Raw genomic sequence first — 16143 nt, 5'->3', positions numbered from 1 at the left:
TGCGGATAGACCCCAAACACACCCCTGGCCTGAAGCACATAGACGGAGGGCAAAATGTTCTCTTTCTAGTTCTCAATAGCAGGAAGAGCTAAATAAAACAGCGCAGTCTCGCTGGCAATCCATTCAGTGCAGTATCGTGCCTTTGGGGTACAGCAAACACTTCAGAAAGACAAGCACCCTTTATAACGGGGCAGGGCCGCTGAAGCATTCCAAAACACACATGCTATTAGCCCTCACATGCAGCCGGTCGCAAGCCATAAAATCATGCCAGAGGAATGCCAAGCTATCTCTTCTGAAACTCTAAGCTCGTTGATGGTCCCAGAGTTTGCTGCAAGTGATAATTACCCACTGGACCACAACTGTCTGGAACCAGACCTGGCTCTTAAAGGGACAGTTCACCCAAAAATGAAAATTACCCCATGATTTACTCACCCTCAAGCCTTTTTTATGTACAGCAGGGTTATCTAAACCTGTTCCTGGAAGGGCACTGTCCAGCGGGTGCAGGATTGGACATACCAGATGTGCAATATGGTGCGACATTTACATTTATGCACTTGGCTGATGCTTTTATCCAAAGTGACATTTTGAAGGTATGCATTTCATCAGTTCATGCAGTCCTTGGGAATCGAAATCATGATTTTAGTATTACTAGTGCCATGTTTTGACAAGGGAAGCTTGTTCTAGTCTAGTTCTAGTTGGGAAAGAATCCCAAACAAGATGCTCTGCCATGTCCTTTATGTACAGCAAGGATGCCCAAACTTGTTCCTAGAGGGCCACTGTCTTGCAGAAATTAGCTCCAACCCTAATTAAACACAACTGAACCAACTAATCAAGACTCATCAGAAACTCCCACAAAAGGGTGTTGGATCTGTTTGGAGCTAAACTCCAGCTGCAGGATTGGACACCCCTGAGACTTACATTGCATTCAAGGTATACATTTGATCAGTTTATGCATTCCCTGGGAATCAAACTCATGACCTTGGCACTGGAATGGCGAACCTCAAAAGAGTTGACAAAGTGTATTTACCTGAGTTGTCTTTGTTGCTCCGTTTCTCAATGCCAGGAAAGGCTGCCTCCAAATCCAATTTTCCAAAACGGAATGTATAACCATTCATAAGTTTCTTGGGAAGGCCGCTACCGGATCCACCGGAGGACGACCGAGCCCGGTGGCCTTTAACCTGCAAGGCCTTGTTGGTACGTTCAAGAGATTTGGAGCGTCTCTCACCCGGACTGAACTCGGTGTTCTTGGATGGATGGACAGGTGGAGAAACATCGTGAGATTCATCTCCTCCCAGTCCACGAATAGAGGTTCTCCGAGGGATCGGCTCCTTTGTGACGGAGCCATGACGCGTTCCTGGCTCAGACTCCGTCCCTTCCTCCAGAATTGATTCTGAGCTGGAGCCGATGTTCATGGGGTTTTGCAGTGCCTCCATGTAGGACTTGCGGAAAATCCTGCGCGACTCGAAGGCCGCAGAGTCTCTGGGATGCCTCTTGCGAAGGCCGGGATTGCTAAGGTCCGTGCTGAACGAGAGTATTTTGTGGCCGATTCCGCCTCGCATGCATCCCTGATCTGGGCTGCCCAAGGTTGGCGTCTGGGGAAGGGAGTTAGGACTCTTTTGCAAGGGCGAATCCTCAGAGTGCAGGGAGCTGATGCCCATATCTGTGAGGCTCCGGCTTAGGACTGGCTCCGACACGGTAGACTCAGCGCCTAAAGAGTCTCGGGAACTGAGCGTTCCTGTGGATCCGTGCGTGCTGCAGGTGCTGAGCTGACCCAACAGGGTCCCCCCGCCACTCCGTGCCTGCATGATTGCGTCGGCAGTGCTGCTCACGAACAAAGGATTGACCACGTTCTTCCAGGGCGTCCGGTAAACCACGGCGCCGGTACTGAGGAGGCAGTTCTGGAGAGGGTGCAGGTTGCGCTCACGCATTACATTCTGCAGGAAGTCAGGCGTGAACACGCTGCCGTACATGCTCTCGGCCACAGGGATCTCTGCAATGGCTTGCCCGCTCCCTGACAGGCATTTTATGACCAATTTGGCAGCCTTGCGGCCCAAGGGAACCACTTGCAGGTAGAAATCTCCCTGCCTTAGACGTACTTTATGCAGGGGTGCAAGTTGCAGAACCACTTTCTCATTCAAACACAGTGGCCATCCCTCATGGTACAGCAACAGGCCTTTGAATCGCAGCTGTGGAAAATAAAAATAATGTATTTATCAGATAAAAAGGCCACTTTTCATACAGGTACAAGCAACAGTATGCAGTTATTTGCAGTTTGCAATCATTCATTTATTTCTGTCTAATAGATTTCAAGAAACAAAATTACAATGATTTAAAACATTATGCAATTGTAAAATATATATTTTAAAGTGTAATGTGTAATTTTTGAGTCAACCAACAGAATTGCAAAAATTCATATGCATATTGGCACAGTAACATAAAGGTTCCCAATTAGGGTGTCCGCAATTTACCATTTGAACTAGGGGTTTTATAGCAAATTAACCTAAAATTATACTTTTTCGTTAATTGGGATAAAATACAATATAAAAACTTTATAACTCTATAACTTTATTTTAGCTAGTTCATTTCTCATTTTAACTAAAATTAAAACTGAAATAAAAATGCATTTTAAAAAATATTAAAAAATAAACAGAATTACTAAACTAAAATGACAAAAACAAAATTACTAAAACTTTAACCAAAAATAAAAAATAAAATGAAAATTATTCAAATACAAATTATTCAAATTATATAAAAAAATACAATAGTTTGCAGAGACTCCATATATTTAGCAAATAAATAAATAATTTCATAATGAAAAAACCAGACCAGTTTCCTACAATAAATCAGACTGCACAATATTTTTTTAGAGAGATTTCCGCAAAGGTTATACAGTGTAAAAAATGCATTTTATCATGGTACTGTACATAAAAAAAGAGCTTCACTATTTAGCTACTGTAATGCTTTTAAAAATCTGTTAATTTAGTAGCGTTGTTAGTGACTCCCTGACGCTGCTGTATAATGATACTGATGATGCAGCAGGAACATGTAAGTTTCAGCACGCTGTGACTCCCTCAAAGATCATGCCTGAGTTAAATGAGGCAGCTGAGAGCCCTCGTCTCAGAGTAACAATGGCAGCGCTGAATACAGGAGTGTAAGGTTTCAGCTATGCGCTCACACAGCGCTAACCTGCAGAAATACAAAGCCTCCCTGAGAAGGTCTTTCATTTGAGCCTGATCCTCTTTGCCAAGTTCACTGCAGTGAGCTCACAACACACTCTGTTTGGGCTGTTTATCACAGCAACACTGAACCCTCTTTCAGCCTGAAGTATTCCTTCTCCCTCTCATGTTCCCCACTCTCGCAAGATTTCTCTCTGGGAGAATTTAAATGGCTTGAACATATTTGGCTGCAGCATTATGGGTGTCAACAACAATAATTGACAAATTAATAAAACATTCAGCAAACCTGGGTGAACCGCATTACCAGGCCACTGATACATAATATTGAGTTTAAAGATTGCTTGATGAATTACTATGCTGTTCCCAACATGCTCAACAAGCATGGACATTAAGCATTATGTAAATACATAAATACATATTTAAACAAATAAATATTTATTTATTTGTATTTGCACTTAAATGCACTACATATAATACATATTTACATGCTTTTCAAATAATATTAATTTTATTTTATTATATATTAGTTTATATGTATGATTTATTTTAGACATGCATATACATTTATTATGCATTTATGTAAATAATATTTTGATTTGCATTATGTACATTTCATTTGCAATCATATACTAAAAGAAATAAATATTAGCTTACATTTTTCTACACAATGTCTGAAACATTGTATCACAAGCACTTCTTGTGTTATTTGCATCCATCATGGATTGCATGTTGTATTCCTTATTTATAAGTTGTTTCGGATAAAAGCGTCTGTTAAATGAATAAATATAAATAAATATATATACTTCTAAAGCATTTATTAATCTTAGTTTTTGTGTTGACATTTACTAATATATTCATAAATTAAAAAATATTGTAGAATAATTATATGATATATAAAATATATTTTATTATAAATAATAATATATTTGCTAAATTTAAAATAATGTGATCTATTAGTAGATATTCCCCAGTGTTTTTATTGACTTTTTATTGAAATGCTTCAGTGAAAATGCATCTGCTGAAAGTGACGGTACTCACACAGGCCTCCTGTTTTATTATCTGCAGGATTCTCTTGGCGGGCAGCAGGAAGTCAATGAAGCAGCGCAGGCCGTCTCCGCGGTACTGTCTCTCCACGACACTGAAGAGCTGCCACAGGACGGTGGCAGCCGACGCGCTGAAGGGAGGATACAGAGCCGATAACACGCTCTGAATGCAGCGGTCCAACGACTCCGAGTCCTGCAACAGATCTCACGATCAGAGTCATTCTCGGCTTTAACCACAAACATTTACAGGACTGTGCCTTGTTTGAGTTTGGTATAAAATTTACATATTTGAAAGCTTAAACCTTGTTTCAAATCAAAAGCAATACATCTTATTGCAGATATTGGATAAAAGTTGAGCTACCAATAATGTTTAGTGAATATAAAGATAGATAGATAGAATAAAAAATTAAATAAATGATTTCAACCTTTTCAGGAATATTAAATGTCAGCTGAATTACCAGCCCGTTAGTACACGATGTCGAATTTAAAGATTGCATGATGAACAATGATGAACAATCCAATAAACAAATACATAAATAATAATACTAATAATTTATAAATAATTAGATTAAATTAAATTAAATTAAATTAAATTAAATTAAATTAGATTAAATTAAATTAAATTAAATTAAATTAAATTAAATTAAATTAAATTAAATTAAATTAAATTAAATTAAATTAAATTAAATTAAATTAAATTTGTAAAAGCCAATTTCAGTGCTACAAAACTGTTTTGGCCAATACCTAAAATTAATTTTCAATTGCTGAAATTTCGTTGTCCCTAATTTATTGTAAGACACAAGAAGCATCACTTCCCTTCTTTATAGAGAGAATCAAACACCAATGATTACAGTGTGCACAGTGCGATAGAGTAAACGATGGCAGCATGTTGTTTTTGGTTTGGTTCGTGAGATGGTTTGATGGTCACAAGTTCAATCACACAGTTCCCAGTTACAAACACAAACAGCAGGATGTCAGGAGGTCGCGGGACACTGATGAGACAGGAAACACCTGTCAATGTAGCGTCACCGACTGGACAATAACAGGCGGGATGGAAAATCCTGTCCCTAATGCAGAACTACATCATATCTGTGGAGCAGAGGACTTTCCAACCGGATATGTATCACACTATCCTAAACTAACACAACCGTGACCTGGGACGCTCAGCTTTAGGTTAAAGGGACAGTTCACCCTAAAATTAAAATGTACTGTTAATTTACTCACCATCAGCCCATCCAAATGTAGAAAACTTTTCTTTTTCAGTTGAAAAGTGAAGAAGATTTTTAGCTGAAGATGTGCTTGTTGGTGATTTATAAAATGCAAGTCACTTTAAGAGTCAAAAAAGTACATCAGGCAACACTAGAATGAAACCCTGACGATATATAGAGGTCTTATGAAGTGAAACGATCAGACTGTGCAAGAAACTGAACATTATTTACATCATCACCTGTAATCCAGAGCCTCAGGCAAACAGGAAAACACAATCATTTTCTGTGAACTGGTTCGTTCACTAGTTCATGTACGTAATCACACAATGATATAACATATATGCAATTATATTATTAAAGCACCCAGTAATGATGTGCAATGTGGATGTCTTTGGAGGAATTGGAGCACTGAATGATTCATTCATCACAGCATCAGATACACCGTAATTTCGGCTAATTTCCTAATTTCCTGTTAGGCATCTGAAAGTGAATTTTGATTTAGCAGCAAGATCTGTGCTGCTCAAGCCCTGAACTGTTTCATACGCTTCAGTCCGATTTGGAGAACTGGTTCAACTCACTAAAAAGAATCAGTTCAAAGAAATGATTCGCTTGTGAACCAAACATCACTATGGACTGTTTGCCTGAAGCTCTGGATTACAGGTAATAATGCAGTAAACAATGATCAGTTTCGTTTCACTTCATAAGACATCAATATATCGTCAGGATTCATTCTGTGTTGCCTGATGTGCTTTTTTTGACTCTTAAAGTGCCGGTAGCCATTGACTTGCATTTTATGAATCACCAAGGAAGCACAGTTTCAGCTAAAAATCATCTTCACTGTTCTACTGAAGAACAAAGTCATCTACTTCTTGGATAGGCTGAGGGCGAGTAAATTAACAGCAAATTTTAATATTTGGGTGAACTATCCCTTTAAATTGGCAGGGGGGTGGTGAAAATGGAAATTAACTTTGTTTGAGTTGAGTTGCAGACGGGGAAAAGCCCAGAAAAAATCCCCAGCAAAGCTCTGACTTTAACCCTCCCTGTTTGTTCTGCTCTGTTGGCCTTGTATTACACAATGACTATGTGCCATCCACATGCGGTCACTCCTCCACAGGGCAGCCATTGTTTCGTTCTCCTGCAAAGTCTTTATTGGTGCTCTAGGAAACTCAATTATTTAGGAATAATCTCAGCGCTCAGACTGCAGGGAAGAGCAGAACCACCATTTGGAGGAAAGGCTAACAATGGGAGGAAAGGCAACATGATTTCTAACTAAACAGTACTTTTTTAGGTTACTGTGGCATGCTGCAAAAAAGTGAAGTGATGTGTAGCCAAGTTTGGTTTCCCATACTCGGAATTTGTGCTCTGCATTTATCCCACCATTCTCCCCTCACCTACAATCCCTGCTGGTTATCGAGACACAAACCCTACAACCTTTAAGTTCGAAAAAACAACTCTGCACAACTCTGAATGAAATTCAATGACGTCAAGTCTATAATCTGATTGGTTATTAAAACACACGTGATCCAATTTGACCGTTTCGCTTTCTCCAACAGTATAAGTAATACAGACCCTCTCATCTCCCTATAGTAAGACAATTGCTGCATCCCAATTCGCATAATATATGTAATAAATAGTATTTTAAATTAGAACTAGTATGTCCCAAATTGTAAGGTACTCAAAGGTACCCAGATGGTATAAAATTCGAAGTGTAGATTGAACACACACTAATGGCTAATATTGCCCACAAGACATTGTGCGGTGGACAAGGATTCGATTAGAACTACAAACGTGCATTAAAAGTGTTAAAAGACTACAAACATGGCCTGAAAAAAATATTTCTTTAATGTTATCCATGTTATATTTGATCTGTGGCAACACTGTGAACTTTATAACGATAAATTTGGTCATCAACTTTTAAATGCATCATTATGCAAAAATATAAACAGAGTTCTCTGCATGAGAGACCCGCGACTAGCAGATTAACGTGCCTCTTCATTTCTCTCCAATAGGGTAGGAAATTAATTAAAATAAAATATGGATAATATGAACTTTGACAAGATGATTGACAGGGCAGTTTAAAGTGCAAATCTCTGGTTTAACATCTGAGCTCAAGATCAGTTACTAATTCGAAAACGTCACTTTAGAACTTTAGTAACGAAGAAAGGTTGAGTTGATTCATTGAAAGCTTATTGTATCACTGTATTAAAGCAAAAGACTGTAGACATGTCACTCATTCAACACTCAATATGGCTTAAGCTCGATGAATAGGTTTGGAGAATTTTTTGTTTTTCCCGTTCAAAGAGATAGGAGCTGCACTTGCATGCCTGAGAGGCATTTCAAAGGTGTCCGCCGAGAGACATGACTTATCTTAAAATGACTTTGATTAAAGATCACTGTATGTAGAGAGAGAGAGAGAGAGAGAGATGGACTGAGGGAGTGATTACCTGCATCTGATACAGCGTTCATTCTTCAGCTCAATCTCATATTCACAATAAAACATTTGCTTGAATGTCTGCTAAAGAAAGCGATATCTTTGTCGTACTATGATTTCTGATGACAGCGCTGATCAGTGTGTTTATTAAAGGAATAGTTCACCTTCAGTTGCTGGTCCCCATTGACTTCCATAGAATGAAAAAACCCACTTTGCAAGTCTCTTTCAATATAAAAGTCTTTACCGCTGACTTGTCAACATCTAATGGCGGAATAATGCCACTAAAATCACCATCACGAACACACACTGTTTCCCGACAGTAAATACTATTATTATTTATTATTCATAAAATATTTATTGTACAATAATTTAATAATAATATAAAAGTTGCTTGACAATTCTAACAAACATATAAAGGCAGTGCTCTGATATACAGCATTATATAAAATATAGAAAATAAAGTGATGAGATTTAGCTCTGGAACAAATAAGCTAATATTCATATAGACATCTTTATTAACTAACAGCACATTTGAAGTCTAAACAAGTACATTATCACCTAAAAAACTCTTAAAATTACATTCTGTGGAATAAAAACAGTATTATTTTTAATTTATATTATTAATATTAAAATTAAATTACATTATATATATATATATATATATATATATATATATATATATATATATATATAAAATCATATTTGTTTATTTATATATTTGTTTATATATGCGAGTCAAATACACATACATATATGTAATTCTAATTTAATAAAATAGTAATAACATTTAAAATTTGATTTAAAACTGTATTATATAAATCTTTTAAGCTTATGTAAATACATTAATTAAAACAATTAAAAATATTTTATTATATTCTGTTTTTTCAAGATAAATAAATAAATATCTTATTATCTATGTAATGATTATTTTTTTGCATGTGCTTTGCATGTATTTTTTGCAATTAATAGATAGATAGATAGATAGATAGATAGATAGATAGATAGATAGATAGATAGATAGATAGATAGATAGATAGATAGATTCACATACATATTCAACACATTCAAATGTATATAGAATATAAACATTATCAAGACTCCCCTATTAAATAACCTTTTATTATATTAAAAAATTAAAGAATGTGGTTTGATGCCCCTCGAAAGGGTTCTGGCACACGTGGGGTCTGAAGACCGCCCAGGGCTTGAAGATCTATTGAACAACATGTTTTAACATGAAAACTTTAGTGTTTGGTCTAAACTACAAGCTGTATTCAGGACGGCCTGCATATCAGCCTCCGTGCACCCAACCAAAACACCTCTTTCAAAGCACGAGAAGACTAAACATGCAGCTGGATGGAGGACTTCAAGAAGGCTGGAGATAAGTGTGGCTTTGAAGATGAAAGATTAAATAAGACTGGGCAGACGAGAGCTTCTGATGCATTTCCATAACCTTGAAGAAGTTATTTCACCTGGCTGAAGCCAGTAAAAGAGCTTTTAATAGCAGCCAAAGCACAAGTGTGGCTCAGAGGAGATGTGTGTGGGATCTGCCCTCTTTGATGGTGTTTATGGTGATGGTGGAGGAGCAATTATATCTAAATGACATGGAGTCCAGGTGCCTCTCTGCTGCTCTGCTCTCTATTAAAACAGACGGACATCTGCTTCAAAACCAGTCAAAACATCTCCATTCCTACAGCTCACACTCATAACCTGAATTGCATTATATGCACCCAAATCATGCAGCTTGTTAAGGAAAGGTTTACTTTTTTAAAGTGACCAAAAATTCCAAAAAACTTACATTGAAGGAGTAAGCAGTAATGTGGAATATTACTAGAATTTAAAGCATGGCTTCTATGATATTTACAGGCGTGGAATTTAATTTCCACAATTTAAACTTTTCCAAGAGCGTGGGAACTGTGAAGATGCAGTTTTAACAAATGGTTGCCATCACTGATGCTCTAATAGAGCTGAGCTCCACTCAAACACATTTTACTGCAGTGCAAACATGCAAACGAAGCCGCTCTAAACGACCCTGACAGTCTGACGGGAAGGGCATCTTTCTCCGGTGTGTTTTGTGGGTCAGGAAGACAAAGGGCTCGCGCACCAGCTCTCCAGCGGAGCATGAAGCCTGAAGCTGTGGGAGTGAATCAGGAGCGAGAGGATCATACATGCATGTGTCAAAGCAGCTTTAACGCCTCTCTACAGCATCTGAGGACAAATACATGATTGTGGAGAGGGAAAAACAGGGGTCTGACGACTCGGATACGTGATGCTGAACTGAACTGACTATTTAAAAAACATCTGTGAAGACTTCCTACTGTTTACAGACTTGCTGTTTATCTAAAAAAATAAGTGAATATATATTTGCGTTTATCCATTTAGCAGGTTTTATCCGAGTGACTTAGAAATTAGAAATGTAACAAGCTATTTAAGGAGGTTTAAAAAAAAATATATATATATATGTTTTTTTTTTTTTGTCTTTTATTTGTAAAACGTTACAAATTATTTACAGTTTAATTGAATTTACAATTAATCCTGAAATGCATAATAAGGGTAAATATGCATGTATATATATATATATATATATATATATATATATATAAATATAATTTTTAATAAATAAAAAAATATATGTTTACCATTATTTTGATTGCATTGTAAAATGTCATAATAAACTGTAAATAAATAAATATATAAATATATATATATATATATATATATACAGTAGGCTATATATATTTGTGTGTGTGTGTAAATGAAATGAATTCATAAATATATTCATATTAATAATAAATTTGTTTATTTACATATTACATAATACAATCTTTCAGAATAATATTCAAAATGACAACAATAATCAAAAGCATCTATTATTACTCTACAAACTACAGTATAAAAACATTGAAAAAAATAATTATTTTAAATATTTAAAAAAATTGTAAACCATTTATTTTTATGCTATTTGATATATAAAATCATATAATAATGAATCATAATAATAATGAATATTATTATTATTCACATCTTTATACCCCATGCAATAATTGTGTCGGTGTGTTAAGCTTACAATTATTAACTGCAATTATTTGCATATTATCAGCCAAATAATGGTGACGTCGTTCGCTAAATCCATCCGTCTGAAAGCGTTCTGTGACGCCGCACCTGATGTCGAACAGATTGACGTCTACAGATGGAATGTCCATTGACTCACTCAAAACAAAAGCCACACGCAGCTGCTCTCAAACAGGTTCTGTAGTGAATCTCTGAGCAATGACACAACAACACAAACACACAGAGCAAACCCAGAGCTCAGCTCACACAGACACCTCGAGTTAAAGTGATCAATTCAAGACGCCGCTCCCATGAAGTCTTGGATTCCAGCACAAAAGACTAAACCGAGTCCTAATGTCACTCATTACCTAACAGTTCCAGTCAAACTGAGACCATCTGCCTCAGAACATGGATCAGTATATCTCTAAACATCCATTACAACATCCATTAACATATCCATTTCACATAACTCCTGAAAACTCCAGTCGAGACTTTGTTTCAAAACCGCTTCACAGAATTAAATGGGAAATAAAACCGAATCAATCATGCTATAAACCGGCTCTACAGAAAGCAATGGTGTCATTATTCAGCTCAATTCAGTTTAGCGTTGATTCAACTCAATTCAAAAACCATGTCAATGTTGTCAATTATAAACTAATTAGATTCAGCTTTAGAGCTGAAGGCAACTGTGTCATTATTCAGCTCAATTCAGATCAGGTTCATCTGATAGTGTCAGTTTTAATGTGTTTTAATGTAAATATGGTTATGATGGTGCATTTAAATCATTTGCAAGTCACTTTGGATAAAAGCATCTGCTAAATGAATCAATGTAAATGTACCACTTAAAAGTCACAGTATTTTTTTGTAAATGATTGTTTTTTTGTGCTTTCATGTTAATTTTAGGTTATTATAGAGAACTGAATCCATGAATAAAAAAACACAGTTCCATCACAATCCCATTGAACGCTTTCTTCGTTTAAAGTGCAATGCGATTCACAAGCGATGTCGAATGCAACTCGCTTACCTTTATACTCAGGTAATTATCACAGCTCCGCGACTTCACTCTGGAGTGCATTGTGCTCCACGTCCGCATTCAGGGCTCAAGAAACTAGATACACCATAAATATGCAAATAAATAAATAGGTTAAGTTGATTAATCCAGTATAAGTCTGTTTGGGGTCCTCTGTGCCCATGACTGGGTCAGCCGGTGTGTCTCTGCTCTAGTGGGAGGTTTGAGAGAGAGAGAGCAGCGCTTGGTTTCGGCCCTCCTCCCAGCGTGGCTCCTCTGGCCTCTCCCTGCTGGATAATGCATACTGATGCAATTTCCTTTAGCACTGAGAAAACACACCATCTGAGCTGCACACAGGCACAACAACACCCCCGTCCACAAGTGCCCTGCAGGGGAACAAACCTTTACTACCCCCTTCTCTCTCTCGAGCCTCCCCCTCTTTGTCCTGACCAAACAAATGCACTAGGGTTTCAGCTTCTGCTGTCGCTTTTGTCAAAGAAGGAGGGAGAAAAGAAAAAAGAAGACATCAGCATGCCATCGGCGGCTCGGGTCACTCGACTACAATAGTGCTGCGCTCAATCTCGCAAATCCCAAAATTAGAGCTGACACACACAGCCAACGATTAAAACTAGCAAACAACATCATTGTTTGAATGCATTGTTACACATTTAGAAAGTGTGATGCATTAAAACACATGCATCTTCAAGGAATCTTCAAATGCGTTTTAAATTCAGTTGCAGTTATTTATGAAAAGATGCAATGCATTACAACGTGCATTATGAATTTTACTTTATAACGGACTATGCATAAATTTCACCGAATTTAAATGCCCAAATCCCCAAATAAACATCTCGATTCACACTTCTTGACAGCCTTGAGAATAAACGGAGAGCAAACCGAGGCTCTGAAGTATAAACTCACAAATGCAAGTAAGAAAGTCAGAACAGAGAGATAGAAAACTAGCAATTCAGAATTGAGAGATATTAAGTCAAAAACATAAAATGCAAAAATAAAGTTACAAATTGTGATTTCACAAACCTGCAAATCTGAGAAAGATATTTATTGAGAGCAATTATAACACGCAATTCTGACCTCATTTCTCACAATCCCGAGTTTATTTCTCATAATTCAGACAAAAAAAGTCATAATTCTGAGATAAATCACCTTTAAATTACATTTTAAGATACCTATTTTTGGAAGTGGCGGAAACAAGCTTTCACGAAATTGAGATTCTTAAGTCTTAAATATTTCTCATTCGAATCGAAATATTAACATACAAAACAAAAATCAAACAAATCTTCAAAAAAGATTTCAGCCTTAAGAGTCTCCATTTTCTCTATATTTATTCTCAATGCTGTCAAGGAGAAACAATTGAGATATATGTGACCCTGGATATATGTGTCTTGAGTCTCTGGGGTATATTTGTAGAAATAGCCAAAAATACATTGTATGGGTAAAATTATCGTTTTTTCTTTTATGCCAAAAATCATTAGGATATTAAGTAAAGATCATGTCCCATGAAGATATTTTGTAAATTTCCTATCATAAATATATCAAAACTTGATTTTTGATTAGTAATATGCATTGCTAAGAATTCATTTAAACAACTTTAAAGATGATTCTCTCAATATTTAGATTTTTTTGCACCTTCAGATTCCAGATTTCCAAATAGTTGTCTGATCCTAACAAACCACACATCAATGGAAAGATGATTTGTTCAGCTTTCAGATGATGCATACATCTCAATTTTAAAAAATGACACTTAAGTGGGGTTTGTGTTCCGGAGTCACATATGTAAAAAAAAAAAAAAAAATTTGTTGATTGTTTCTCGTTGACAACATTGAGTTTAAATGGAGAGCGCTCTTAAATCTTAAAATGTTTGTTTAAAGAAAAATAAATCTCACAGTGTGTCTGTCTCCTCCAGAGTTTCAGAAAACATCTCAAACTGTGTTCAGAGATAAAGATCTCAAGATGAACTCTGACATGAATCAAAGGGCTACTAATAAATCAATAAAATGATTTACGCTAACTTAAAAAAGCAAACAAACAGCAGAACTTCAGATTTAGATTTTCACGTACACATGCATGATAAACGGCGCGAGTTAACTCAGTCGTCTTGACTGGAGAGAGTTTGTGTGAATGCTGAGGATCTGCATGTCTGTGTGCGTGTGGCACTCCTGCGGCGAGCACGTGGAGAGCGTGCACATGTCCACACACTGCCATGGAATGTGTAACTCCAAACATTAGCACCCTAAAGAGCCGCCAGACCTCACCCAGGTCACGCTTACACAACAGAATCACATTAAACGTCTGGATGTGCACACAGCAGTCAGTGAGCTGAGCCTAATCATGTTAGAAGAGCTGGGATCGTGACACATGACAACACTGAGCCTGAGATTAGCCTAATTCAGATGATAGCATAATATGTTTTGTAAATATTTGCCACAGTTCATCATGATGTCATCTGAATCTAAACAACCCTAAAGATCTGTTTAATATATTATATTATATTATATTATATTATATTATATTATATTATATTATATTATATTATATTATATTATATTATATTATATTATATTATATTATATTATATTATATTATATTATTTAATGTTTTAGTTTTAGTTAAACTAACTGAGAAGAAATGTTGTTTTAGCAACAACAAAATGTTTTTATATTTTATTTCAGTAAAAAAAAGTTTTTTATATTTTGTCAGTTAATTTTTTTTAATAGTTAACTTTATTTGTTTACATTATTTAAAGTGACAAAAAATGTTTTATATTTTTATTTTTATTTCAGTTTTAGTTAGTATTTAAAGTTAAACTAACTGAGAAATGTTGTTTTAGCAACAAATAAAATACGTTTTTATATTTTATTTCAGTTAATTTTATAAAATTGTAATAGTTTATTTTATTTGTTTATATTATTTAAAGTGACAATTTTTTTTTTATATTTTTTATTTTATTTTAGTTTTTGTTAGTATTTAAAGTTAAACTAACTGTGATATTATGTTTTAGCAACAGTAAAATACGTTTTTATATTTTATTTAAATTAATTTTATTACATTTTTAATAGTTTATTTTATTTGTTTATATTAGGGCTGTAGCTATCGAATATTTTAATAATCGAGTATTCTACCAAAAGTAATCAGATAAAATGTGTTTTTGCTTAATTAAAGTGCAATATTAATTATGCAAGAGAAAATAAGACTCCTGGGTCTCTTAAAATGAACAACTAAGTTTCCTTTTTTAGAAATATTTCTTTTTTTACTTTTTAAATGCATAGAATGCAATGCATACATCAAAAATAAACATTTAATTATTACCCATTGTTTCTCTGTCAGTACTTGAACTGTGAACAATGACAAGAAAGTTGACAGATTAATTAAGTGCATTTAAGTGCCATTCAGTTGGGGTTTTAAACAAAGCATTTTCTGAGATGCACATTAAACACATAAAACATTAATTTAATTTATCTTTTAATTATTGAAAATTAAGGTGATTTGCACATACAAGGAATGATTGGTAAACAAAAGGGATTTACTATTAAAAATAAAACATGAAAGAAATGTTGTGTGATTAAACCTTTAAAAAATAATGTTTTATTATTATAATTTTTTTTGTAGTAGACTGTATATTCTGCTGAACACTAGTAACACAGGACTTTTATTTTGACGGGTTGGCGTACCTTTACAGTTCTGTGTATGTGATGTGACGCTAGTTTTACTCAAATCAAACGGTCAAATGCTCGTGAAGTGACTGTCAGAGCAGTTCTGGAGATGTTGTTCATGTGTTTACGTCTTTATTGAGTGAGAGGAAAGACGCTGAAATCACCGGAGCGTCACGCGCGCTTCAGTGTGTGTTAATAAAGGAAGACGTGCTTCTGCTCCATTCATTAACAGAGACACGCAGAACATGCAGGATTCATATAATAATAATTGCGAAAGAACCTGACGTGAGATTTAAAATAAATTAAAAGAGGCTTCGAGGCAGAGGAATTTGCCTCGATCATTTTTTGTAATCGAGTTACTCGAGGAATCGTTTCAGTCGTTTTTTTATTTTAATTTCAGTTTAATTAACTACAGTAATGCTGTATTGTGCACAAGTGATATGGTCAACTGTTATGATGTTCTGTTTTTTTATTAACTGACACAATGAACTGCTGATATACTGCATAGAAAAAAAGCATTCACACACATACATGCATTTGGAATGCTTTTATCTGAA

The 16143-nt window shown here is 35.5% G+C and overlaps 1 protein-coding gene across 2 annotated transcripts in view; it reads right to left on the bottom strand.

Moving 5' to 3' along the window:
* The window catches only part of zgc:158766 (uncharacterized protein LOC100009641 homolog), a 43231-nt gene extending 30881 nt beyond the window's left edge, over window positions 1-12350 (bottom strand). The window contains exons 1-3 of one of the 2 annotated variants that reach the window (XM_059508578.1): window positions 11931-12350; window positions 4215-4412; window positions 1028-2186 (exon numbers count right to left, since the gene is read on the bottom strand). In XM_059508578.1, the coding sequence (XP_059364561.1) occupies window positions 1028-2186; window positions 4215-4412; window positions 11931-11999 (1426 nt within the window). In that variant the 5' untranslated portion in view covers window positions 12000-12350. The remainder of the gene's footprint in view (window positions 1-1027; window positions 2187-4214; window positions 4413-11930) is intronic. The other variant, XM_059508577.1, reaches the window with a different exon arrangement.
* Window positions 12351-16143: the final 3793 nt, after the last annotated feature.

Source organism: Carassius carassius, chromosome 24 (assembly GCF_963082965.1).
Source record: "Carassius carassius chromosome 24, fCarCar2.1, whole genome shotgun sequence".
Taxonomy (NCBI): Eukaryota; Metazoa; Chordata; class Actinopteri; order Cypriniformes; family Cyprinidae; genus Carassius; species Carassius carassius.
This window is presented reverse-complemented; position numbering and strand designations above follow the sequence as displayed.